Here is a 26068-nt window from a genome sequence, read left to right as displayed (position 1 = left end):
CTTGGTGCCGTAGCTAACCCAAAGGGAAGAGCCACAAACTGGTAATGCCTGTCTAGGAAGGCGAACCTGAGAAACCGATGATCTGTGTGTATCGGAATGTGAAGATAAGCATCCTTTAAGTCCACGGTAGTCATATATTGACCCTCCTGGATCAAAGGTAGGATGGTTCGAATAGTCTCCATCTTGAAGGATGGGACCCTGAGAAATTTGTTTAGGATCTTGAGATCTAAGATTGGTCTGAAAGTTCCCTCTTTCTTGGGAACTACAAACAGATTTGAATAGAAGCCTTGCCCCTGTTCCTCCTTTGGAACTGGGTGGATCACTCCCATAACTAGGAGGTTTTGAACACAATGTAAGAATGCCTCTCTCTTTATCTGGTTTGCAGATAATTGTGAGAGATGAAATCTCCCTTTTGGGGAAGAAGCTTTGAAATCCAGAAGATATCCCTGGGACACAATTTCTAACGCCCAGGGATCCTGGACATCTCTTGCCCAAGCCTGGGCAAAGAGAGAAAGTCTGCCCCCTACTAGATCCGTTTCCGGATCGGTGGCTGATCCTTCATGCTGTCTTAGAGGCAGCAGCAGTTTTTTTGGCCTGCTTTACTTTGTTCCAAGCCTGGTTAGGTCTCCAGACCGGCTTGGACTGGGCAAAATTTCCATCTTGTTTTGTATCAGAGGAAGTTGAAGCTGCGCCACTCTTGAAGTTTCGAAAGGAACGAAAATTAGTCTGTTTGGTCCTTAATTTGTTGGACCTATCCTGAGGAAGGGCGTGACCTTTTCCTCCAGTAATATCAGAAATGATCTCCTTCAGTCCAGGCCCGAATAGGGTCTGCCTCTTGAAGGGAATGTTGAGAAGCTTAGACTTTGAAGTAACGTCAGCTGACCAGGATTTAAGCCATAGCGCCCTACGCGCCTGAATAGCAAAACCTGAGTTTTTAGCCGTTAGCTTGGTTAAATGAACAACGGCGTCAGAAAAAAATGAATTGGCTAGCTTAAGAGCTTTAAGCTTGTCAAGGATATCATCCAACGGGGTTTCTACCTGTAGAGCCTCTTCTAGAGACTCAAACCAGAAGGCCGCAGCAGCAGTGACTGGGGCAATGCATGCAAGGGGCTGGAGGATAAAACCTTGTTGAATAAAAATTTTCTTAAGGTAACCCTCTACTTTTTTGTCCACTGGATCTAGAAAAGCACAACTGTCCTCGACAGGGATAGTAGTACGCTTCGCTAGGGTAGAGACTGCTCCCTCCACCTTAGGGACCGTTTGCCACAAGTCCCGTGTAGCGGCATCTATAGGAAATATCTTTTTAAAAACAGGAGGGGGAGAGAACGGTACACCTGGTCTATCCCATTCCTTAGTAATAATTTCTGAAAACCTCTTAGGGATTGGAAAAACATCAGTGTAAACAGGTACTGCATAGTATTTATCCAATTTACACAATTTCTCTGGGACTACAATGGCGTCATAGTGATCCAGAGTTGCTAAAACCTCCCTGAGCAACACGCGGAGGTGTTCAAGCTTAAATTTAAATGTAGAAATATCAGAATCAGGTTGAAAGGTCTTCCCTGAATCAGAAAAATCACCCACAGATAGAAGCTCTCCTGCTTCGGCTTCTGCACATTGTGAGGGTATATCAGACATAGCTACTAAAGCGTTAGAGAGCTCTGTATTTGTTCTAGCCCCAGAGCTGTCTCGCTTTCCTTGTAACCCTGGCAGTTTGTACAATACCTCTGTAAGGGTATGATTCATAACTGCCGCCATGTCTTGTAAAGTATACGCAATGGGCACGCTAGATGTACTTGGCGTCCCCTGAGCGGGAGTTATAGGTTCTGACACGTGGGGAGAGTTAGTCGGCATAACTTCCCCCTTGTCAATTTCCTCTGGTGATAAATCTTTTAAAGCCAGAATATGGTCTTTATAATTTATAGTACGATCAGTGCATTTGGTACACATTCTAAGAGGGGGTTCCACAATGGCTTCTAAACATAATGAACAAGGAGTTTCCTCTATGTCAGACATGTTTAACAGACTAGTAATGAGACCAGCAAGCTTGAAAAACACTTTAATAAATGTGAAAAAGCAGAATATAAAAAACGGTACTGTGCCTTTAAGGGAAAAAAACAATCACATAAACTGCAAAACAGTGAAAAAAAGCAGTAAACTCTACGAAATTTTTACAGTGTGTATAATAGACTAAAATAGCATTGCACCCACTTGCAAATGTATGATTAACCCCTCAGGCTCAAAATGAAGCAGAAAAACGGTAAAACCGTAATAAACAGTCACAAGCAAACTGCCACAGCTCTACTGTGGCTCCTACCTGCCCATAAAATGACTTTTGTAGGCACAAAAACCCTTTACAGAGGTCCTATATGTCAGGGGACTCCTTCAGGGAAGCTGGATGTCTCATACTGTAAAAAAACTGCGCAATTAGAGCGCGAAAATAGGCCCCTCCTACCATGCACTCAAAGTGAAAGGGCCTTAAAAAACTACTCCTAGGAGAAATCTAGTCAGCCATGTGGAAAACTAGGCCCCAAATAAAGATTTATCACCTTCAGTAAAAAACGTTTTTTATATACCATGCAAACGTTTTACATACTAAGTAATAAGAGCAATTAACATGAATATTACCCTTTACTGCAAGCATGATCCCAGTCGTTTGTTAAATCACTGTAATCAGGCTTACCTTAAATATATCAGGCACTGTCAGCATTTTCTAGACCTTATCTCTCTAGAAAAAAATATACTGAACATACCTCAGAGCAGGTAATTCTGCAGGCCATTCCCCCAGCTGAAGTTTTCCCATACTCTTCAGTTATGTGTGAGAACGGCAGTTGACCTTAGTTACAACCTGCTAAGATCGTCAAAAACCTCAGGCAAAACTCTTCTTCTAATTTCTGCCTGAGGTAAAAACAGTACAACGCCGGTACCGTTTAAAAAACACAATTTATGCTTACCTGATAAATTTATTTCTCTTGTGGTGTATCCAGTCCACGGATCATCCATTACTTGTGGGATATTCTCCTTCCCAACAGGAAGTTGCAAGAGGACACCCACAGCAGAGCTGCTATATAGCTCCTCCCCTAACTGCCATATCCAGTCATTCGACCGAAACAAGCCGAGAAAGGAGAAACCATAGGGTGCAGTGGTGACTGTAGTTTAATCTAAAATTTTGACCTGCCTTAAAATGACAGGGCGGGCCGTGGACTGGATACACCATAAGAGAAATAAATTTATCAGGTAAGCATAAATTGTGTTTTCTCTTGTAAGGTGTATCCAGTCCACGGATCATCCATTACTTGTAGGATACCAATACCAAAGCTTAGGTACATGGATGAAGGGAGGGACAAGGCAGGTACTTAAACGGAAGGTACCACTGCCTGTAGAACCTTTCTCCCAAAAACAGCCTCCAAAGAAGCAAAAGTATCAAATTTGTAGAATTTGGAAAAAGTATGAAGCAAATCTGTTCAACAGAAGCCTCATTTTTAAAGGCCCAAGTGGAAGCCACAGCTCTAGTAGAATGAGCTGTAATCCTTTCAGGAGGCTGCTGTCCAGCAGTCTCATAGGCTAAGCGGATTATGCTTCTTAGCCAAAGAAAGAGAGGTTGCCGAAGCCTTTTGACCTCTTCTCTGTCCAGAGTAAACAACAAACAAAGCAGATGTTTGACGAAAATCTTTAGTAGCTTGTAAGTAAAACTTTAAAGCACGAACCATGTCCAGATTATGTAAAAGACGTTCCTTATTTGAAGAAGGATTAGGACACAATGATGGAACAACAATCTCTTGATTGATATTCTTAGTAGATACCACCTTAGACAAAAACCCAGGTTTTGTACGCAGAACTACCTTATCTGCATGGAGAATCACATTGTAAAGCAGATAACTCAGAAAATCTACGAGCCGAGGAAATAGCCATCAAAAAAAGAACTTTCCAAGATAAAAGCTTGATATCTATGGAATGAAGAGGTTCAAACGGAACCCCTTGAAGAACTTTAAGAACCAAATTTAAGCTCCATGGGGGAGCAACAGGTTTAAACACAGGCTTGATTCTAACCAACGCCTGACAAAACGCCTGAACGTCTGGAACATCCGCCAGACGCTTGTGCAAAAGAATAGACAGTGCAGAGATCTGTCCCTTCAAAGAACTAGCTGATAATCCTTTCTCCAAACCCTCTTGGAGAAAAGATAATATCCTGGGAATCCTAACCTTACTCCATGAGTAACTCTTGGATTCACACCAATAAAGATATTTATGCCATATCTTATGGTAGATTTTCCTGGTAACAGGCTTTCGTGCCTGTATTAAGGTATCAATGACAGACTCGGAGAAGCCACGCTTTGATAAAATCAAGCGTTCAATCTCCATGCAGTCAATCTCAGAGAAATTAGATTTGGATGATTGAAAGGACCTTGAAGTAGAAGGTCTTGTCTCAAAGGCAGAGTCCAAGGTGGAAAGGATGACATGTCCACTAGGTCTGCATACCAGGTCCTGCGTGGCCACGCAGGCGCTATAAAAATCACTGATGCTCTCTCCTGCTTGATTTTGGCAATCAGTCGAGGGAGCAGAGGAAACGGTGGAAACAAGTAAGCCAGGTTGAAAGACCAAGGCGCTGCTAGAGCATCTATCAGCGTCGCTTCCGGGTCCCTGGACCTAGATCAGTAATAAGGAAGCTTGGCGTTCTGGCGAGACGCCATGAGATCCAGTTCTGGTTTGCCCCAACGATGAATCAATTGAGCAAACACCTCCGGATGGAGTTCCCACTCCCCCGGATGAAAAGTCTGACGACTTAGAAAAGCCGCCTCCCAGTTCTCTACACCTGGGATATGGATCGCTGATAGGTAGCAAGAGTGTTTCTCTGCCCAGCTAATTATTTTGGAGACTTCTAACATCGCTAAGGAACTCCTTGTTCCCCCTTGATGGTTGATGTAAGCCACAGTCGTGATGTTGTCCGACTGAAATCTGATGAACCTCAGGGTTGCTAACTGAGGCCAAGCCTGAAGAGCATTGAATATTGCCCTCAATTCCAGAATATTTATTGGGAGGAGTTTCTCCTCCTGAGTCCACGATCCCTGAGCCTTCAGGGAGTTCCAGACTGCACCCCAACCTAGAAGGCTGGCATCTGTCGTTTCAATTGTCCAATCTGGCCTGCGAAAGGTCATACCTTTGGACAGATGGACCCGAGATAGCCACCAGAGAAGAGAATCTCTGGTCTCTTGATCCAGATTTAGTAGAGGGGACAAATCTGTGTAATCCCCATTCCACTGACTGAGCATACATAGTTGCAGGGGTCTGAGATGTAGGCGCGCAAACGGAACTATGTCCATTGCCGCTACCATTAAGCCGATTACCTCCATGCACTGAGCCACCGAAGGGCACGGAATAGAATGGAGAACACGGCAAGAATTTAGAAGTTTTGATAACTTGGACTCTGTCAGGTAAATTTTCATTTCTACAGAATCTATCAGAGTCCCTAGGAAGGAGATTCTTGTGAGTGGGGACAGAGAACTCTTTTCCTCGTTCACTTTCCACCCGAGCGACCTCAGAAATGCCAGAACTATGTCCGTATGGGACTTGGCAATTTGGAAATTTGACGCCTGTATCAGGATGTCGTCTAGATAAGGGGCCACTGCTATGCCCCGCGGCCTTAGGACCGCCAGAAGCGACCCCAGAACCTTTGTAAAAATTATTGGGGCTGTAGCTAACCCGAAGGGAAGAGCCACAAACTGGTAATGCCTGTCCAGAAAGGCAAACCTTAGGAACCGATGATGATCTTTGTGTATCGGAATGTGAAGGTAAGCATCCTTTAGATCCACCGTAGTCATATATTGACCCTCCTGGATCATAGGTAGGATGGTCCGAATAGTTTCCATTTTAAATGATGGAACTCTGAGGAATTTGTTTAAGATCTTTAGATCCAAGATTGGTCTGAAGGTTCCCTCTTTTTTGGGAACCACAAACAGATTTGAGTAAAATCCCTGTCCCTGTTCCTCCTTTGGAACTGGATGGATCACTCCCATAACTAGGAGGTCCTGCACACAGTGTAAGAATGCCTCTTTCTTTATCTGGTTGACAGATAATCGTGAAAGGTGAAATCTCCCTTGTGGAGGAGAAGCCTTGAAGTCCAGAAGATACCCCTGAGATATAATCTCCAACGCCCAGGGATCCTGAACATCTCTTGCCCACGCCTGGGCGAAGAGAGAAAGTCTGCCCCCTACTAGATCAGTTACCGGTTAGGGGGCCACTCCTTCATGCTGTCTTAGAGGCAGCAGCAGGCTTTTTGGCCTGCTTGCCTTTGTTCCAGGACTGGTTAGGTTTCCAGGCCGTCATGGACTGAGCAAAAGTTCCCTCTTGTTTTGTAGCAGAGGAAGTTGATGCTGCACTTGCCTTGAAGTTTCGAAAGGCACGAAAATTAGACTGTTTGGCCCTTGATTTGGCCCTGTCCTGAGGAAGGGCATGACCTTTACCTCCAGTAATGTCAGCAATAATTTCCTTCAAACCAGGCCCGAATAGGGTCTGCCTCTTGAAGGGAATGTTAAGCAGTTTAGACTTTGAAGTCACGTCAGCTGACCAAGATTTAAGCCATAGCGCCCTACGCGCCTGGATGGCAAATCCAGAATTCTTAGCCGTTAGTTTAGTCAAATGAACAATGGCATCAGAAACAAAAGAATTAGCTAGCTTAAGTGCTCTAAGCTTGTTAAGTATGTCCTCCAATGGAGGAGTCGTCTGCAAAGCCTCTTCCAGAGACTCAAACCAGAACGCCGCAGCAGCAGTGACAGGAGCAATGCATGCAAGGGGCTGCAGGATAAAACCTTGTTGAATAAACATTTTCTTAAGGTAACCCTCTAATTTTTTATCCATAGGATCTGAAAAAGCACAACTGTCCTCGACAGGGAGAGTAGTACGCTTTGCTAAAGTAGAAACTGCTCCCTCCACCTTAGGGACCGTCTGCTATAAGTCCCGTGTGGTGGCGGCTATGGGAAACATTTTTCTAAAAATAGGAGGGGGGGAAAACGGCACACCGGGTCTATCCCACTCTTTATTAATAATTTCTGTAAACCTTTTAGGTATTGGAAAAACCTCAGTACACACCGGCACTATCCAGTCTACACAATTTCTCTGGCACTACAATTGTGTCACAGTCATTCAGAGCAGCTAAAACCTCCCTAAGCAAAACACGGAGGTTCTCAAGCTTAAATTTAAAAGTAGAAATATCAGAATCAGGTCTCCCTGAGTCAGAGATATCACCCACAGACTGAAGCTCTCCTTCCTCAGCTTCTGCATATTGTGAGGCAGTATCAGACATGGCTCTTAAAGCGTCTGTATGCTCTGTATTACGCCTAACACCAGAGCTATCACGCTTTCCTCTAAATTAAGGTAGTCTGGCTAATACCGCTGACAGTGTATTATCCATGACTGCCGCCATGTCTTGTAAAGTAATCGCTATGGGCGTCCTTGATGTACTTGGCGCCATTTGAGCGTGAGTCCCTTGAGGGGGAGTCAAAGGGTCTGACACGTGGGGAGAGTTAGTCGGCATAACTTCCCACTCGTCAGAATCCTCTGGTGATAAATTTTTTAAAGACAAAAGCTGATCTTTATTGTTTAAAGTGAAATCAATACATTTAGTACACATTCTCATATGGGGTTCCACCATGGCTTTTAAACATAATGAACAAGGAGTTTCCTCTATGTCAGACATGTTTGTACAGACTAGCAATGAGACTAGCAAGCTTGGAAAACACTTTAAATCAAGTTAACAAGCAAATATAAAAAACGGTACTGTGCCTTTAAGAGAAACAAATTTTGTCAAAATTTCAAAAACAGTGAAAAAAGGCAGTAAATCAAACGAAATTTTTACAGTGTATGTAATAGGTTAGCAGAGCATTGCACCCACTTGCAAATGGATGATTAACCCCTTAATGTAAAAAACGGATCAAAAAAACAAAATAAACGTTTTTTTAAACAGTCACAACTGCCACAGCTCAGCTGTGGCCCTACCTTCCTCAATAAACGACTTTTGAAGCCTTTAGAGCCCTTCAGAGATGTCCTATAGCATGCAGGGGACTGCTGAGGGAAGCTGAATGTCTCTGTCTGTAATTTTAACTGCGCAAAAAAGCACTAAAATAGGCCCCTCCCACTCATACAACAACAGTGGAAAGCCTCAGGAAACTGTTTCTAGGCAAAAAACTGAATTTATGCTTACCTGATAAATTACTTTCTCCAACGGTGTGTCCGGTCCACGGCGTCATACATAACTTGTGGGAATATTCTCTTCCCCAACAGGAAATGGCAAAGAGCACAGCAAAAGCTGTCCATATAGTCCCTCCCAGGCTCTGCCCCCCCAGTCATTCGACCGACGGATAGGAGAAAAAAAGGAGAAACTATAGGGTGCCGTGGTGACTGTAGTGTATAAAGAAAGAAATTTTTCAAACCTGATTAAAAAACCAGGGCGGGCCGTGGACCGGACACACCGTTGGAGAAAGTAATTTATCAGGTAAGCATAAATTCTGTTTTCTCCAACATTGGTGTGTCCGGTCCACGGCGTCATCCATAACTTGTGGGAACCAATACCAAAGCTTTAGGACACGGATGAAGGGAGGGAGCAAATCAGGTTACCTAAACAGAAGGCACCAAGGCTTGCAAAACCTTTCTCCCAAAAATAGCCTCCGAAGAAGCAAAAGTATAAAATTTGTAGAATTTGGCAAAAGTGTGCAGAGAAGACCAAGTCGCTGCCTTACATATCTGATCAACAGAAGCCACAGCCCTAGTAGAGTGAGCTGTGATTCGTTCAGGAGGCTGCCGTCCGGCAGTCTCGTAAGCCAATCGGATGATGCTTTTCAGCCAGAAGGAAAGAGGTAGCAGTAGCTTTTTGACCTCTCCTCTTACCAGAATAAACGACAAACTGAGAAGAAGTTTGTCTGAAATCCTTTGTTGCTTCTAAATAGAACTTTAAAGCATGGACTACATCTAAATTGTGTAACAAACGTTCCTTCTTTGAAACTGGATTCGGACACAAAGAAGGAACAACTATTTCCTGGTTAATATTCTTGTTGGAAACAACTTTTGGAAGAAAACCAGGCTTGGTACGCAAAACAACCTTATCTTAATGGAACACCAGATAGGGTGGGTCACACTGCAAAGCAGATAATTCAGAAACTCTTCTAGCAGAAGAAATAGCAACCAAAAACAGAACTTTCCAAGATAATAACTTGATATCTATGGAATGTAAGGGTTCAAACGGAACCCCTTGAAGAACTGAAAGAACTAAATTTAGACTCCAGTGAGGAGTCAAAGGTCTGTAAACAGGCTTGATCCTGACCAAAGCCTGTACAAAAGCTTGAACATCTGGCACAGCTGCCAGTCGTTTGTGTAACAAGACAGATAGAGCAGAAATCTGTCCTTTTAGAGAACTCGCTGACCATCCCTTGTCCAAACCTTCTTGGAGAAAGGAGAGGATCCTGGGAATTTTAATCTTACTCCATGAGAATCCCTTGGATTCACACCAACAGATATATCTTTTCCATATTTTATGGTAAATCTTTCTAGTCACAGGTTTTCTGGCTTGGACCAAAGTATCTATCACTGAATCCGAAAACCCGCGCTTGGATAAAATCAAGCGTTCAATTTCCAAGCAGTCAGCTGGAGAGAAATTAGATTTGGATGTTCGAATGGACCTTGCACTAGAAGATCCTGTCTCAAAGGTAGCTTCCATGGTGGAGCCGATGACATATTCACCAGGTCTGCATACCATGTCCTGCGTGGCCACGCAGGAGCTATCAGAATCACAGAGGCCTTCTCCTGTTTGATCCTGGCTACCAGCCTGGGAAGGAGAGGGAACGGTGGAAACGCATAAGCTAGGTTGAAGGACCAAGGCGCCACTAATGCATCCACTAGAGTCGCCTTGGGATCCCTGGATCTGGACCCGAAGCAAGGAACCTTTGAAGTTCTGACGAGACGCCATCAGATCCATGTCTGGAATGCCCCATAATTGAGTCAACTGGGCAAACAACTCCGGGTGAAGTTCCCACTCCCCCGGATGGAAAGTCTGACGACTCAGATAATCCGCCTCCCAGTTGTCTACTCCTGGGATGTGGATCGCAGATAGATGGCAGGAGTGATCCTCCGCCCATTTGATGATTTTGGACACCTCTCTCATCGCCAGGGAACTCCTTGTTCCCCCCTGATGGTTGATGTAAGCAACAGTAGTCATGTTGTCTGACTGGAATCTTATGAATCTGGCCTTCGCTAGTTGAGGCCAAGCCCGGAGAGCACTGAATATCGCTCTCAGTTCCAGAATGTTTATCGGGAGAAGAGACTCCTCCCGAGACCATAGACCCTGAGCTTTCAGGGAATCCCAGACTGCGCCCCAGCCTAATAGACTGGCGTCGGTCGTGACGATGACCCACTCTGGTCTGCGGAAGCTCATTCCCTGGGACAGGTGATCCTGGGTCAGCCACCAACGGAGTGAGTCTCTGGTCATCTGGTCTACTTGAATCCTTGGAGACAAGTCTGTATAGTCCCCATTCCACTGCTTGAGCATGCACAGTTGTAATGGTCTTAGATGAATTCGAGCAAAAGGAACTATGTCCATTGCTGCAACCATCAACCCTACTACTTCCATGCACTGAGCTATGGAAGGCTGCAGAATAGAGTGAAGAACTTGACAAGCGTTTAGAAGCGTTGACTTTCTGACATCTGTCAGGAAAATCTTCATTTCTAAAGAATCTATTATTGTTCCCAAGAAGGGAACTCTTGTCGACGGAGACAGAGAACTCTTTTCTACGTTCACCTTCCACCCGTGAGATCTGAGAAAGGCTAGAACAATGTCTGTATGAGCCTTCGCTTTGGAAAGGGACGACGCTTGGATTAGGATGTCGTCCAGGTAAGGTGCCACTGCAATACCCCTTGGTCTTAGAACCGCTAGAAGGGACCCGAGCACCTTTGTGAAAATCCTTGGAGCAGTGGCTAGCCCGAATGGAAGAGCCACGAACTGGTAATGCTTGTCCAGAAAGGCGACCCTTAGGAACTGAAAATGATCTTTGTGGATAGGAATATGTAGATACGCATCCTTTAAATCCACGGTAGTCATAAATTGACCCTCCTGGATTGTAGGTAAAATCGTTCGAATAGTTTCCATTTTGAACGATGGAACTCTGAGAAATTTGTTTAGAATCTTTAAATCCAGAATTGGTCTGAAAGTTCCCTCTTTTTTGGGAACTACAAACAGATTTGAGTAAAACCCCTGACCTTGTTCCACAGTTGGAACTGGGTGTATCACTCCCATCTTTAACAGGTCTTCTACACAATGTAAGAATGCCTGTCTCTTTATTTGGTTTGAAGATAAGTGAGACATGTGGAACCTTCCCCTTGGGGGTAGTTCCTTGAATTCTAGAAGATAACCCTGAGAGACTATTTCTAGTGCCCAGGGATCCTGAACATCTCTTGCCCAAGCCTGAGCAAAGAGAGAGAGTCTGCCCCCTACTAGATCCGGTCCCGGATCGGGGGCTACCCCTTCATGCTGTCTTGGTAGCAGCAGCAGGCTTCTTCGCCTGTTTACCCTTGTTCCAGCCTTGCATCGGTTTCCAAGCTGGTTTAGTATGGGAAGCGTTACCCTCTTGTCTAGAGGCTGCAGAGTTGGAAGCCGGTCCGTTCCTGAAATTGCGAAAGGAACGAAAATTAGACTTATTCTTAGCCTTGAAAGGCCTATCTTGTGGGAGGGCATGGCCCTTACCCCCAGTGATGTCTGAAATAATTTCTTTCAATTCTGGCCCAAAAAGGGTCTTACCTTTGAAAGGGATATTAAGCAATTTTGTCTTGGAAGATACATCCGCCGACCAAGACTTTAGCCAGAGCGCTCTGCGCGCCACAATTGCAAACCCTGAATTTTTCGCCGCTAATCTCGCTAACTGCAAAGCGGCATCTAAAATAAAGGAATTAGCTAACTTAAGTGCGTGAATTCTGTCCATAACTTCCTCATACGGAGTTTCCCTACTGAGCGATTTTTCTAGTTCTTCAAACCAGAACCACGCTGCTGTAGTGACAGGAATAATACACAAAATAGGTTGAAGGAGGTAACCTTGCTGTACAAAAATCTTTTTAAGCAAACCCTCCAATTTTTTATCCATAGGATCTTTGAAAGCACAATTGTCCTCAATAGGAATGGTTGTGCGTTTGGCTAGTGTAGAAACCGCCCCCTCGACCTTAGGGACTGTTTGCCATAAGTCCTTTCTGGGGTCGACCATAGGGAATAATTTTTTAAATATAGGAGGAGGGACAAAAGGTATGCCTGGCTTCTCCCACTCATTCACTATGTCCGCCACCCGCTTGGGTATTGGAAAAGCGTCAGGGTGCACCGGGACCTCTAAGAACTTGTCCATCTTGCACAATTTTTCTGGGATGACCAGATTGTCACAATCATCCAAAGTAGATAGCACCTCTTTAAGCAATGCGCGGAGATGCTCTAATTTAAATTTAAATGTCACCACATCAGGTTCTGCCTGCTGAGAAATTCTTCCTGTATCAGAAATTTCCCCATCTGACAAAACCTCCCTCATTGCCACTTCAGATTGGTGTGAGGGTATGACAGAAAAATTATCATCAGCACCCTCCTGCTCTACAGTGTTTAAAACAGAGCAATCGCGCTTTCTCTGAAATGCTGGCATTTTGGATAAAATATTTGCTATGGAGTTATCCATAACTGCCTTCAATTGTTGCATAGTAACAAGCATTGGCACGCTAGAAGTACTAGGGGTCTCCTGCGTGGGCAAAACTGGTGTAGACACAGAAGGAGATGATGTAGAACTATGTCTACTTCCTTCATCTGAGGAATCATCTTGGGCAACTTTATTATCTGTGACAGTACTGTCCTTACTTTGTTTGGACGCTATGGCACAATTATCACACATATTAGAAGGGGGAGTCACATTGGCTTCCATACATACAGAACATGATCTATCTGAAGGCACAGACATGTTAAACAGGCTTAAACTGGTTAATAAAGCACAAAAACCGTTTTAAAACAAAACCGTTACTGTCTCTTTAAATGTTAAACAGTGCACACTTTATTACTGAATATGTGAAAAACTATGAAGGAATTATCCAATCTTTACCAAATTAAAGCATTCAAAGCATTGCACCCCAAATTTCAGGCTGTTAACCCTTAAAATGTGGAAACCGGAGCCGTTTACAACTTTAACCCCCTTACAGTCCCAGCCCCAGCCTTTGCTGCGACTTCACCAATCCCAGGGGGGTATACGATACCAAATGAAGCCTTCTAGGAACCTTTTCAGTGAATTCCAGACCCACACACATGCAGCTGCATGTACTGCTCTCAAAAGTAACTGCGCAGTAATGGCGCGAAAATGAGGCTCTGCCTACTACAGAGAAAGGCCCTTCCTGACTGGGAAGGTGTCTAAACAAGTGCCTGGCGTAAAAACCGTTCCCCAAAGTTATAAAAGTGTGAAATTCAACTTCAAACTGTATATAATACCTAAATAAAGCAATCGATTTAGCCCATAAATGTGTCTACCAGTTTATAGCCCATAATAAGCCCTTTATTCTGTTTGAGACTAAGAAAATGGCTTACCGATCCCCATGAGGGGAAAAATGACAGCCTTCCAGCATTACACAGTCTTGTTAGAAAAATGGCTAGTCATACCTTAAGCAGAAAAGTCTGCAAACTGTTCCCCCCAACTGAAGTTCTCTCAGCTCAACAGTCCTGTGTGGGAACAGCAATCAATTTTAGTTACTGCTGCTAAAATCATCCTCCTCTTATAAACAGAACTCTTCATCTCTTTCTGTTTCAGAGTAAATAGTACATACCAGCACTATTTTAAAATAACAAACTCTTGATAGAAGAATAAAAAACTACAACTAAACACCACATACTCTTCACCATCTCCGTGGAGATGCTACTTGTTCAGAGCGGCAAAGAGAATGACTGGGGGGGGCGGAGCCTGGGAGAGACTATATGGACAGCTTTTGCTGTGCTCTTTGCCATTTCCTGTTGGGGAAGAGAATATTCCCACAAGTTATGGATGACGCCGTGGACCGGACACACCAATGTTGGAGAAATCAAGCCAGCCATGTGAAAAAAACTAGGCCTCAATAAGTTTTATCACCAAAGCATATATAAAAACGATTAAACATGCCAGCAAATGTTTTATATTGCCAAATTATCAGAGTATATATCTCTGGTAGTAAGCCTGATACAAGTCGCTATTAAATCACTGTTTTTAGGCTTAACTTAAATTAATCAGGTACCAGCAGCATTTTCTAGTCCCTAGAAAAACTTAAAACTGCAGATACTTCAATAGCAGGATAACCTGCACGCCATTCTCCCTCTGAAGTTACCTCACTCCTCAGACATATGTGAGAACAGCAGTGAATCTTAGTTACAATCTGCTAAGATCATAGAAAATGCAGGCAGATTCTTCTTCTAAATACTGCCTGAGATAAAATAGTACAACTCCGGTACTATTTGAAAATAACAAACTTTTGATTGAAGAAAAAAAAGGGAAACTGGTTAAAAATAGAATGGTCTAATAAAAGAAAGCACTCTCACCGAAATTACGAGTTTTGCGGTAACAGGGGTGCGTTGCTAACGAGCCTTTTTTTTACGCTCCCTTAAGACAACGCTGGTATTAACCGCAAAAAGGTGAGCGTAGAGCAAAATTTAGCTCCACATCTCACCTCAATACCAGTGTTGCTTACAGTGGCGGTAAGCTGGTTAAACGTGCTCATGCATGATTTCCCCATAAGAATCAATGGGGCTGAACCGGCTGAAAAAAAAAACTAACACCTGCAAAAAAGTAGCGTTCAGCTCCTAACGTAGCCCCATTGATTCCTATGGGGAAATGGATTTTATGTCTACACCTAACACCCTAACATGAAACCCGAGTCTAAACACCCCTAATCTTACAATTATTAACCCCTAATCTGCCGTCCCCGACATCGCCGCCACCTAAATTATAAATTATTAACCCCTACTCTGCCGCTCCGGACACCGCCGCCACCTACATTATACTTATGAACCCCTAATCTGCTGCCCCCAACATCGCCAAACCCTACATTTTATTTATTAACCCCTAATCTGCCCCCCAACGTCGCTGCAACCTACCTACAATTATTAACCCCTAATCTGCCGCTGCCAACGTCGCCGCCACAATAATAAAGTTATTAACCCCTAAACCTAACACCCCCTAATTTAAATATAATTTAAATAAATCTAAATAAAATAACTACAATTAAATACATTATTCCTATTTAAAAATAAATACTTAACTATAAAATAAACCCTAAGCTAGCTACAATATAACTAATAGTTACATTGTAGCTAGCTTAGGATTTATTTTTATTTTACAGGCAACTTTGTATTTATTTTAACTAGGTAGAATAGTTATTAAATAGTTATTAACTTTTAAATAGCTACCTAGTTAAAATAAGTACACATTTACCTGTAAAATAAATCCTAATCTAAATTACAATTACACCTAACACTACACTATCATTAAATTATTTACATGAACTAACTACAATTAAATTAAATAAACTAAAGAATGAAAAACAACAAACACTAAATTACAGAAAATAAAAAAATAATTACAATTTTTTTAAACTAATTACACCTAATCTAATCCCCCTAATAAAATAAAACAGCCCCCCAAAATAATAAAATTCCCTACCCTATACTAAATTACAAGTACCTTTTGCAGGGCATTGCCCCAAAGTAATCAGCTCTTTTACCTGTAAAAAAAAAAAAAAAAAAAATACAATACCCCCCCCAACATTAATACCCACCACCCACACTCCCAACCCTACTCTAAAACCCACCCAATCCCCTCTTAAAAAAACCTAACACTACCCCTTTGAAGATCTCCCTACCTTGAGACGTCTTCACCCAGCCGGGCACAAGTGGACCTCCAGAGGGGCAGAAGTCTTCATCCGATCCAGGCAGAAGAGGTCCTCCAAGCGGCAGAAGTCTTCATCCAGACGGCATCTTCTATCTTCATGCATCCGGAGCGGGTCCATCTTCAATCCAGCCGACGCGGAGCATCCTCTCCAAACGAAGTCCAAGCGAAGAATGAAGGTTCCTTTAAATTACGTCATCCAAGATGGCATCCCTTGAATTCCGATTGGCTGATAGGATTCTATCAGTCAATCGGAATTAAGGTAGGACAAATCCTATTGGCTGATTTAATCAGCCAATAGTATTGAGCTCGCATTCTATTGGCTGTTCCAATCAGCCAATAGAATGCGACCTCAATCCTATTGGCTGATTGCATCAGCCAAAAGGATTTTTCCTACCTTAATTCCGATTGGCTTATGGAATCATATCAGCCTATCGGAATTCAAGGGACGCCATCTTGGATGACGTCATTTAAAGGAACCTTCATTCTTCGCTTGGACTTCATTTGAAGAGGATACTCTGCGTCGGCAGGATTGAAGATGGACCCAATCCGCTCCGGATGGATGAAGATAGAAGATGCCGCCTGGATGAAGACTTCTGCCGCTTGGAGGGCCTCTTCTGCCCGGATCGGATGAAGACTTCTGCCCCTCTGGAGGTCCACTTGTGCCCGGCTGGGTGAAGACGCCTCAAGGTAGGGATATCTTCAAGGGGGTAGTGTTAGGTTTTTTTAAGGGGGGATTGGGTGGGTTTTAGAGTAGGGTTGGGGGGGTATTGTATTTTTTTTTTACAGGTAAAAAAGACCTGATTACTTTGGGGCAATGCCCCGCAAAAGGTCCTTTTAAGGGCTATTTGTAATTTAGTATAGGGTAGGGAATTTTATTATTTTGGGGGACTTTTTTATTTTATTAGGGGGGTTAGATTTGGTGTAATTAGTTTAAAAAAAATTTAATTATTTTTTATTTTCTGTAATTTAGTGTTTGTTGTTTTTCGTACTTTAGTTTATTTAATTTAATTGTAGTTAATTGTAGTTAGTTTATGTAATTAATTTAATGATAGTGTAGTGTTAGGTGTAATTGTAATTTAGGTTAGGATTTATTTTACAGGTAAATTTGTACTTATTTTAGCTAGGCAGTTATTAAATAATTAATAACTATTTAATAACTATTCTACCTAGTTAAAATAAATACAAAGTTGCCTGTAAAATAAAAATAAATTCTAAGCTAGCTACAATGTAACTATTAGTTATATTGTAGCTAGCTTAGGGTTTATTTTATAGGTAAGTATTTAGTTTTAAATAGGATTCATTTATTTAATTGTAGTAATTTTATTTAGTTTTAATTAAATTATATTTAAGTTAGGGGGGTTAGACTTAGGTTTAGGGGTTAATAAATTTAATATAGTACCGGCGACGTTGGGGGGGGCGGCAGATTAGGGGTTAATAAATGTAGATAGGTGTTGGCGATGTTAGGGACGGCAGATTAGGGGTTAATAAAATTTAACTAGTGTTTGCGAGGCGGGAGTGCAGCAGTTTAGGGGTTAATATATTTAAGTGGCGGCGATGTCCGGTCGGCAGATTAGGAGTTAATAATTTTATTTTAGTGTTTACGATGTGGGGGGGGCCTTGGTTCAGGGGTTAATAGGTAGTTTATGGGTGTTAGTGTACTTTTTAGCACTTAAGTTAAGAGTTTTATGTTACGGCGTTAGCCCATAAAACTTTTAACTACTGACTTTTAAATACGGTAGGAGTCTTGACAGGAGAGGGTCTACCGCTCACTTCTTCCAATACTCGTAATACCGGCGTTAGGCAAGTCCCATTAAAAAGATAGGATAAACAATTGACGTAGAGGATTTGCGGTAAGCTCGAGTCGCGGAAGAAAAGTGAGCGGTAGACCCTCTCCTGCCAGACTCGTAATACCAGCGGGCACTAAAAAGCAGCATTGGGACCTCTCAACGCTGCTTTTTAAGGCTAACGCAAGACTCGTAATCTAGCCGTCTGTTATTACAAGCAAAATGACCCTTTAAATTAGGCAATCAAAGATTACTACAGGTAAGTAGCAATATGATGCAGATTTTGCTGTTAGTCATAGGGTTAAGCATGTATAAAAAGCAAAGACAGACGTTTAAGAACAAGCGGCACACATGGAAACATCACTGCTTCTTGATATCTAGCAATGACACTAAATAAGGAGGCATAAAACACTTACAAATTCGTATGGTAAAAAAAATGTGGGGTTTAGTGTCTGGAATGTTGCAATATGACCAGGCTGATAAATCTGCTCTCGATTTGGAGCCCAGCAGAGTCTGATCATTTGTAATTGCTGAATAAAAGTGGTGGTGATTTCCTTGAGCTTTTTGCAGAAAACACCCTGGATTTATTTGAACATAAAAAAAATGGCCATGTAGACAGTTAAGACCATTTAAACACATTCATATGTATTCAAATTTTTTTTTAAATGAATATACTGTAAAAGAAGTACATATGTGGAGGCAATATCCATTTTAACTTCTTGATTGCCATAAAGGCATACAACTCACTGCATAGCTTCACGGCAGACACAGTGTTAAATACCCCTCTATTATGTACCCAGTGATGAACCTATAACTTACTTGCAGGCCTTAGGTGGGGTCTTCATGCCTTTTTTCTTGGACGCGCCGGCAATAATTCCCTTGGTATTGCGCACGTGCTTCAGCATCCAGGCACGTACGTTTGTCAGGTTGTTGTACTCTGACATTATGAGTCTGGACCAGGGGTTGCAATCTTCCATATCTAAGGCCGAGATGGCCACAGCTCTACCAATCTAGTAAACAAAACAGCAACATTTACTTATTTTTATATAAAGAAAAAACAAAATGTCAGACTATTTCTTTAACATTAGGTAGCCACGAGATGAAGAGTAAACCAGATTTTTTTAGAAATCCAACAAAAAAAGTAAAACAAAAAAGGAAATTTATTCTTACCTGATAAATTTATTTCTTTTATGATATGACGAGTCCACGGATTTCATCCTTACTTATGGGATATCGCCTCCTGGTCAGCAGGAGGAGGCAAAGAGCTCCACAGCAGAGCTGCATAAATAGCTCCTCCCTTCCCCCCCAACCCAGTCATTCGACCGAAGTTAGGAAAAGAAAGGAAAAGCCAAGGAGAAGAGGTGACTGAAGTTTAACAAAAACAGAATTTATGTTTACCTGATAAATTACTTTCTCCAACGGTGTGTCCGGTCCACGGCGTCATCCTTACTTGTGGGATATTCTCTTCCCCAACAGGAAATGGCAAAGAGCCCAGCAAAGCTGGTCACATGATCCCTCCTAGGCTCCGCCTACCCCAGTCATTCGACCGACGTTAAGGAGGAATATTTGCATAGGAGAAACCATATGTTACCGTGGTGACTGTAGTTAAAGAAAATAAATTATCAGACCTGATTAAAAAAACCAGGGCGGGCCGTGGACCGGACACACCGTTGGAGAAAGTAATTTATCAGGTAAACATAAATTCTGTTTTCTCCAACATAGGTGTGTCCGGTCCACGGCGTCATCCTTACTTGTGGGAACCAATACCAAAGCTTTAGGACACGGATGAAGGGAGGGAGCAAATCAGGTCACCTAAATGGAAGGCACCACGGCTTGCAAAACCTTTCTCCCAAAAATAGCCTCAGAAGAAGCAAAAGTATCAAATTTGTAAAATTTAGAAAAAGTGTGCAGTGAAGACCAAGTCGCTGCCTTACATATCTGATCAACAGAAGCCTCGTTCTTGAAGGCCCATGTGGAAGCCACAGCCCTAGTGGAGTGAGCTGTGATTCTTTCAGGAGGCTGCCGTCCGGCAGTCTCATAAGCCAATCGGATAATGCTTTTAATCCAGAAGGAGAGAGAGGTAGAAGTTGCTTTTTGACCTCTCCGTTTACCAGAATAAACAACAAACAAAGACAAAGTTTGTCTGAAATCCTTAGTAGCTGCTAAGTAAAATTTGAGAGCACGAACTACATCCAAGTTGTGCAACAAACGTTCCTTCTTTGAAACTGGATTAGGACACAAAGAAGGCACAACTATCTCCTGGTTAATGTTTTTGTTAGAAACAACTTTTGGAAGAAAACCAGGTTTAGTACGCAAAACCACCTTATCTGCATGGAACTCCAGATAAGGAGAAGAACACTGCAGAGCAGATAATTCTGAAACTCTTCTAGCAGAAGAAATTGCAACCAAAAACAAAACTTTCCAAGATAATAACTTAATATCAACGGAATGTAAGGGTTCAAACGGAACCCCCTGAAGAACTGAAAGAACTAGGTTGAGACTCCAAGGAGGAGTCAAAATTTTGTAAACAGGCTTGATTCTAACCAGAGCCTGAACAAAGGCTAGAACATCTGGCACAGCTGCCAGCTTTTTGTGAAGTAACACAGACAAGGCAGAAATCTGTCCCATCAAGAAACTTGCAGATAATCCTTTTTCCAATCCTTCTCGAAGGAAGGATAGACTCTTAGGAATCTTAACCTTGTCCCAAGGGAATCCTGCAGATTCACACCAACAGATATACCAAATTATGTGGTAATTTTTCTGGTTACAGGCTTTCAGGCCTGAACAAGAGTATTAATAACAGAATCTGAGAACCCTCGCTTTGATAAGATCAAGCGTTCAATCTCCAAGCAGTCAGCTGGAGTGGGTCGAACGGACCTAGAACAAGAAGGTCTCGTCTCAAAGGTAGCTTCCATGGTGGAGCCGATGACATATTCACCAGATCTGCATACCAAGTCCTGCGTGGCCACGCAGGAGCTATCAAAATCACCGACGCCCTCTCCTGATTGATCCTGGCTACCAGCCTGGGGATGAGAGGAAACGGCGGGAACACATAAGCTAGTTTGAAGGTCCAAGGTGCTACTAGTGCATCCACTAGAGCCGCCTTGGGATCCCTGGATCTGTACCCGTAGTAAGGAACTCTGAAGTTCTGACGAGAGGCCATCAGATCCATGTCTGGAATGCCCCACGGTTGAGTGACTTGGGCAAAGATTTCCGGATGGAGTTCCCACTCCCCCGGATGCAATGTCTGACGACTCAGAAAATCCGCTTCCCAATTTTCCACTCCTGGGATGTGGATAGCAGACAGGTGGCAGGAGTGAGACTCCGCCCATAGAATGATTTTGGTCACTTCTTCCATCGCTAGGGAACTCCTTGTTCCCCCCTGATGGTTGATGTATGAACTTGGCCCTCGCTAGCTGAGGCCAAGCTTTGAGAGCATTGAATATCGCTCTCAGTTCCAGAATATTTATCGGTAGAAGAGATTCTACCCGAGACCAAAGACCCTGAGCTTTCAGGGATCCCCAGACCGCGCCCCAGCCCATCAGACTGGCGTCGGTCGTGACAATGACCCACTCTGGTCTGCGGAAGGTCATCCCTTGTGACAGGTTGTCCAGGGACAGCCACCAACGGAATGAGTCTCTGGTCCTCTGATTTACTTGTATCTTCGGAGACAAGTCTGAATAGTCCCCATTCCACTGACTGAGCATGAACAGTTGTAATGGTCTTAGATGAATGCGCACAAAAGGAACTATGTCCATTGCCGCTACCATCAAACCTATCACTTCCATGCACTGAGCTATGGAAGGAAGAGGAACGGAATGAAGTATCCGACAAGAGTCTAGAAGTTTTGTTTTTCTGGCTTCTGTCAGAAAAATCCTCATTTCTAAGGAGTCTATTATAGTTCCCAAGAAGGGAACCCTCGTTGACGGAGATAGAGAACTCTTTTCCACGTTCACTTTCCATCCGTGAGATCTGAGAAAGGCCAGGACAATGTCCGTGTGAGCCTTTACTTGAGGAAGGGACGACGCTCGATCAGAATGTCGTCCAAGTAAGGTACTACAGCAATGCCCCTTGGTCTTAGCACCGCCAGAAGGGACCCTAGTACCTATGAGAAAATCCTAGGAGCAGTGGCTAATCCGAAAGAAAACGCCACGAACTGGAAATGCTTGTCCAGGAATGCAAACCTTAGGAACCGATGATGTTCCTTGTGGATAGGAATATGTAGATACGCATCCTTGAAATCCACCTTGGTCATGAATTGACCTTCCTGGATGGAAGGAAGAAGTGTTCGAATGGTTTCCATCTTGAACGATGGAACCTTGAGAAACTTGTTCAAGATCTTGAGATCTAAGATTGGTCTGAACGTTCCCTCTTTTTTGGGAACTATGAACAGATTGGAGTAGAACCCCATCCCTTGTTCTCCTAATGGAACAGGATGAATCACTCCCATTTTTAGCAGGTCTTCTACCCAATGTAAGAATGCCTGTCTTCTTATGTGGTCTGAAGACAACTGAGACCTGTGGAACCTCCCCCTTGGAGGAAGCCCCTTGAACTCCAGAGAATAACCTTGGGAGACTATTTCTAGCGCCCAAGGATCCAGAACATCTCTTGCCCCAGCCTGAGCGAAGAGAGAGAGTCTGCCCCCCACCAGATCCGGTCCCGGATCGGGGGCCCGCATTTCATGCTGTCTTGGTAGCAGTGGCAGGTTTCCTGGCCTGCTTTCCTTTGTTCCAGCCTTGCATAGGTCTCCAGGCTGGATTGGCTTGAGAAGTATTACCTTCCTGCTTAGAGGACGTAGCCCTTGGGGCTGATCCGTTTCTGCGAAAGGGACGAAACTTAGGTTTATTTTTGGTCTTGAAAAGACCTATCCTGAGGAAGGGCGTGGCCCTTGCCCCCAGTGATATCAGAGATAATCTCTTTCAAGTCAGGGCCAAAGAGTGTTTTCCCCTTGAAAGGAATGTCAAGCAATTTGTTCTTGGAAGACGCATCCGCTGCCCAAGATTTTAACCAAAGCGCTCTGCGCCACAATAGCAAACCCAGAATTTTTTCGCCGCTAACCTAGCCAATTGCAAGGTGGCGTCTAGGGTGAAAGAATTAGCCAATTTAAGAGCACGAATTCTGTCCATAATCTCCTCATAAGAAGAAGAATTACTAATAATCGCCTTTCCTAGCTCATCAAACTAGAAACACGCGGCTGCAGTGACAGGGACAATGCATGCAATTGGTTGTAGAAGGGAACCTTGCTGAACAAACATCTTTAGCAGACCTTCTAATTTTTTATCCATAGGATCTTGGAAAGCACAACTATCTTCTATGGGTATAGTGGCGCGCTTGTGTAGAGTAGAAACCGCCCCCTCGACCTTGGGGACTGTCTGCCATCAGTCCTTTCTGGGGTCGACTATAGGAAAACAATTTTATAAATATGGGGGGAGGTACTAAAGGTATACCGGGCCTGTCCCATTCTTTACTAACAATGTACGCCACCCGCTTGGATATAGGAAAAGCTTCGGGGGGCCCCGGGGCCTCTAAGAACTTTTCCATTTTACATAGTGGTTCTGGAATGACCAGATAATCACAATCATCCAAATTGGATAACACCTCCTTAAGCAGAGCGCGGAGATGTTCCAACTTAAATTTAAAATTAATCACTTCAGGTTCAGCTTGTTGAGAAATGTTTCCTGAATCTGAAATTTCTCCCTCAGACAAAACCTCCCTGGCCCCCTCAGACTGGTGTAGGGGCCCTTCAGAAACCATATCATCAGCGTTCTCATGCTCTACAGAATTTTCTAAAACAGAGCAGTCGCGCTTTCGCTGATAAGTGGGCATATTGGCTAAAATGTTTTTGATAGAATTATCCATTACAGCCGTTAAATGTTGCATAGTAAGGAGTATTGGCGCACTAGATGTACTAGGGGCCTCCTGTATGGGCAAGACTGGTGTAGACGAAGTAGGGGATGATGCAGTACCATGCTTACTCCCCTCACTTGAGGAATCATCTTGGGCATCATTTTTACTAAATTTTTTTATGACATAAAATACATATAGTTAAATGAGAAGGAACCTTGGTTTCCCCACAGTCAGAACACAATCTATCTGGTAGTTCAGACATGTTAAACAGGCATAAACTTGATAACAAAGCACAAAAAACGTTTTAAAATAAAACCGTTACTGTCACTTTAAATTTTAAACTAAACACACTTTATTACTGCAATTGCGAAAAAGTATGAAGGAATTGTTCAAAATTCACCAAAATTTCACCACAGTGTCTTAAAGCCTTAAAAGTATTGCACACCAAATTTGGAAGCTTTAACCCTTAAAATAACGGAACCGGAGCCGTTTTTATATTTAACCCCTTTACAGTCCCTGGAATCTGCTTTGCTGAGACCCAACCAAGCCCAAAGGGGAATACGATACCAAATGATGCCTTCAGAAAGACTTTTCTATGTATCAGAGCTCCACACACATGCAGCTGCATGCCATGCTGTCCTCAAAAACAAGTGCGCCATACCGGCGCGAAAATGAGGCTCTGACTATGATTAGGGAAAGCCCCTAAAGAATAAGGTGTCAAAAACAGTGCCTGCCGATATAATCATATCAAAATACCCAGAATAAATGATTCCTCAAGGCTAAATATGTGTTAATAATGAATCGATTTAGCCCAGAAAAAGTCTACAGTCTTAATAAGCCCTTGTGAAGCCCTTATTTACTATCTTAATAAAAATGGCTTACCGGATCCCATAGGGAAAATGACAGCTTCCAGCATTACATCGTCTTGTTAGAATGTGTCATACCTCAAGCAGTAAGAGACTGCACACTGTTCCCCCAACTGAAGTTAATTGCTCTCAACAGTCCTGTGTGGAACAGCCATGGATTTTAGTTACGGTGCTAAAATCATTTTCCTCATACAAACAGAAATCTTCATCTCTTTTCTGTTTCTGAGTAAATAGTACATACCAGCACTATTTTAAAATAACAAACTCTTGATTGAATAATAAAAACTACAGTTAAACACTAAAAAACTCTAAGCCATCTCCGTGGAGATGTTGCCTGTACAACGGCAAAGAGAATGACTGGGGTAGGCGGAGCCTAGGAGGGATCATGTGACCAGCTTTGCTGGGCTCTTTGCCATTTCCTGTTGGGGAAGAGAATATCCCACAAGTAAGGATGACGCCGTGGACCGGACACACTTATGTTGGAGAAAACATAATTTATGCTTACCTGATAAATTTATTTCTCTTGTAGTGTATCCAGTCCACGGATCATCCATTACTTGTGGGATATTCTCCTTCCCAACAGGAAGTTGCAAGAGGATCACCCACAGCAGAGCTGCTATATAGCTCCTCCCCTCACTGCCATATCCAGTCATTCGACCGAAACAAGCCGATAAAGGAGAAACCATAGCGTGCAGTGGTGACTGTAGTTTAATTAAAATTTAGACCTGCCTGAAAAGGACAGGGCGGGCCGTGGACTGGATACACTACAAGAGAAATAAATTTATCAGGTAAGCATAAATTATGTTTTCTCTTGTTAAGTGTATCCAGTCCACGGATCATCCATTACTTGTGGGATACCAATACCAAAGCTAAAGTACACGGATGATGGGAGGGACAAGGCAGGAACTTAAACGGAAGGAACCACTGCCTGTAGAACCTTTCTCCCAAAAACAGCCTCCGAAGAAGCAAAAGTATCAAATTTGTAAAATTTGGAAAAAGTATGAAGCGAAGACCAAGTCGCAGCCTTGCAAATCTGTTCAACAGAGGCCTCATTTTTAAAGGCCCAGGTGGAAGCCACAGCTCTAGTAGAATGAGCTGTAATCCTTTCAGGAGGCTGCTGTCCAGCAGTCTCATAGGCTATACGGATTATACTCCGAAGCCAAAAAGAAAGAGAGGTTGCCGAGGCCTTTTGACCTCTCCTCTGTCCAGAGTAAACAACAAACAGGTTAGATGTTTGGCGAAAATCTTTAGTAGCCTGTAAGTAAAACTTCAAGACACGGACTACGTCTAGATTATGCAAAAGACGTTCCTTCTTTGAAGAAGGATAAGGACATAATGATGGAACAACAATCTCTTGATTGATATTCTTGTTAGAAACCACCTCAGGTAAAAACCCAGGTTTTGTACGCAGAACTACTTTATCTGAATGAAAGATCAGATAAGGAGAATCACAATGTCAGGCAGATAACTCCGAGACACTTGGAGCCGAGGAAATAGCCATCAGAAAAAGAACTTTCCAAGATAGAAGTTTGATATCAATAGAATGAAGGGGTTCAAACGGAACCCCTTGAAAAACTTTAAGAACCAAGTTTAAGCTCCATGGAAGAGCAACAGGTTTAAACACAGGCTTAATTCTAACTAAAGCCTGACAAAATGCCTGAACGTC

At 43.0% G+C, this 26068-nt stretch overlaps 1 protein-coding gene across 1 annotated transcript in view; it reads right to left on the bottom strand.

Annotated features, from left to right (window-relative positions):
• Positions 1–26068, bottom strand: part of LOC128656825 (cytosolic carboxypeptidase-like protein 5) — a 602149-nt gene that overhangs the window by 355313 nt on the left and 220768 nt on the right. The window contains exon 9 of the mRNA XM_053710990.1: positions 18509–18699. Within this exon, the coding sequence (XP_053566965.1) occupies positions 18509–18699 (191 nt within the window). The remainder of the gene's footprint in view (positions 1–18508; positions 18700–26068) is intronic.

Source organism: Bombina bombina, chromosome 4, assembly GCF_027579735.1.
Source record: "Bombina bombina isolate aBomBom1 chromosome 4, aBomBom1.pri, whole genome shotgun sequence".
Taxonomy (NCBI): domain Eukaryota; kingdom Metazoa; phylum Chordata; class Amphibia; order Anura; family Bombinatoridae; genus Bombina; species Bombina bombina.
Note: the sequence above shows the minus strand (reverse complement) of the source record. Positions and strands in the feature narration are given on the sequence as shown.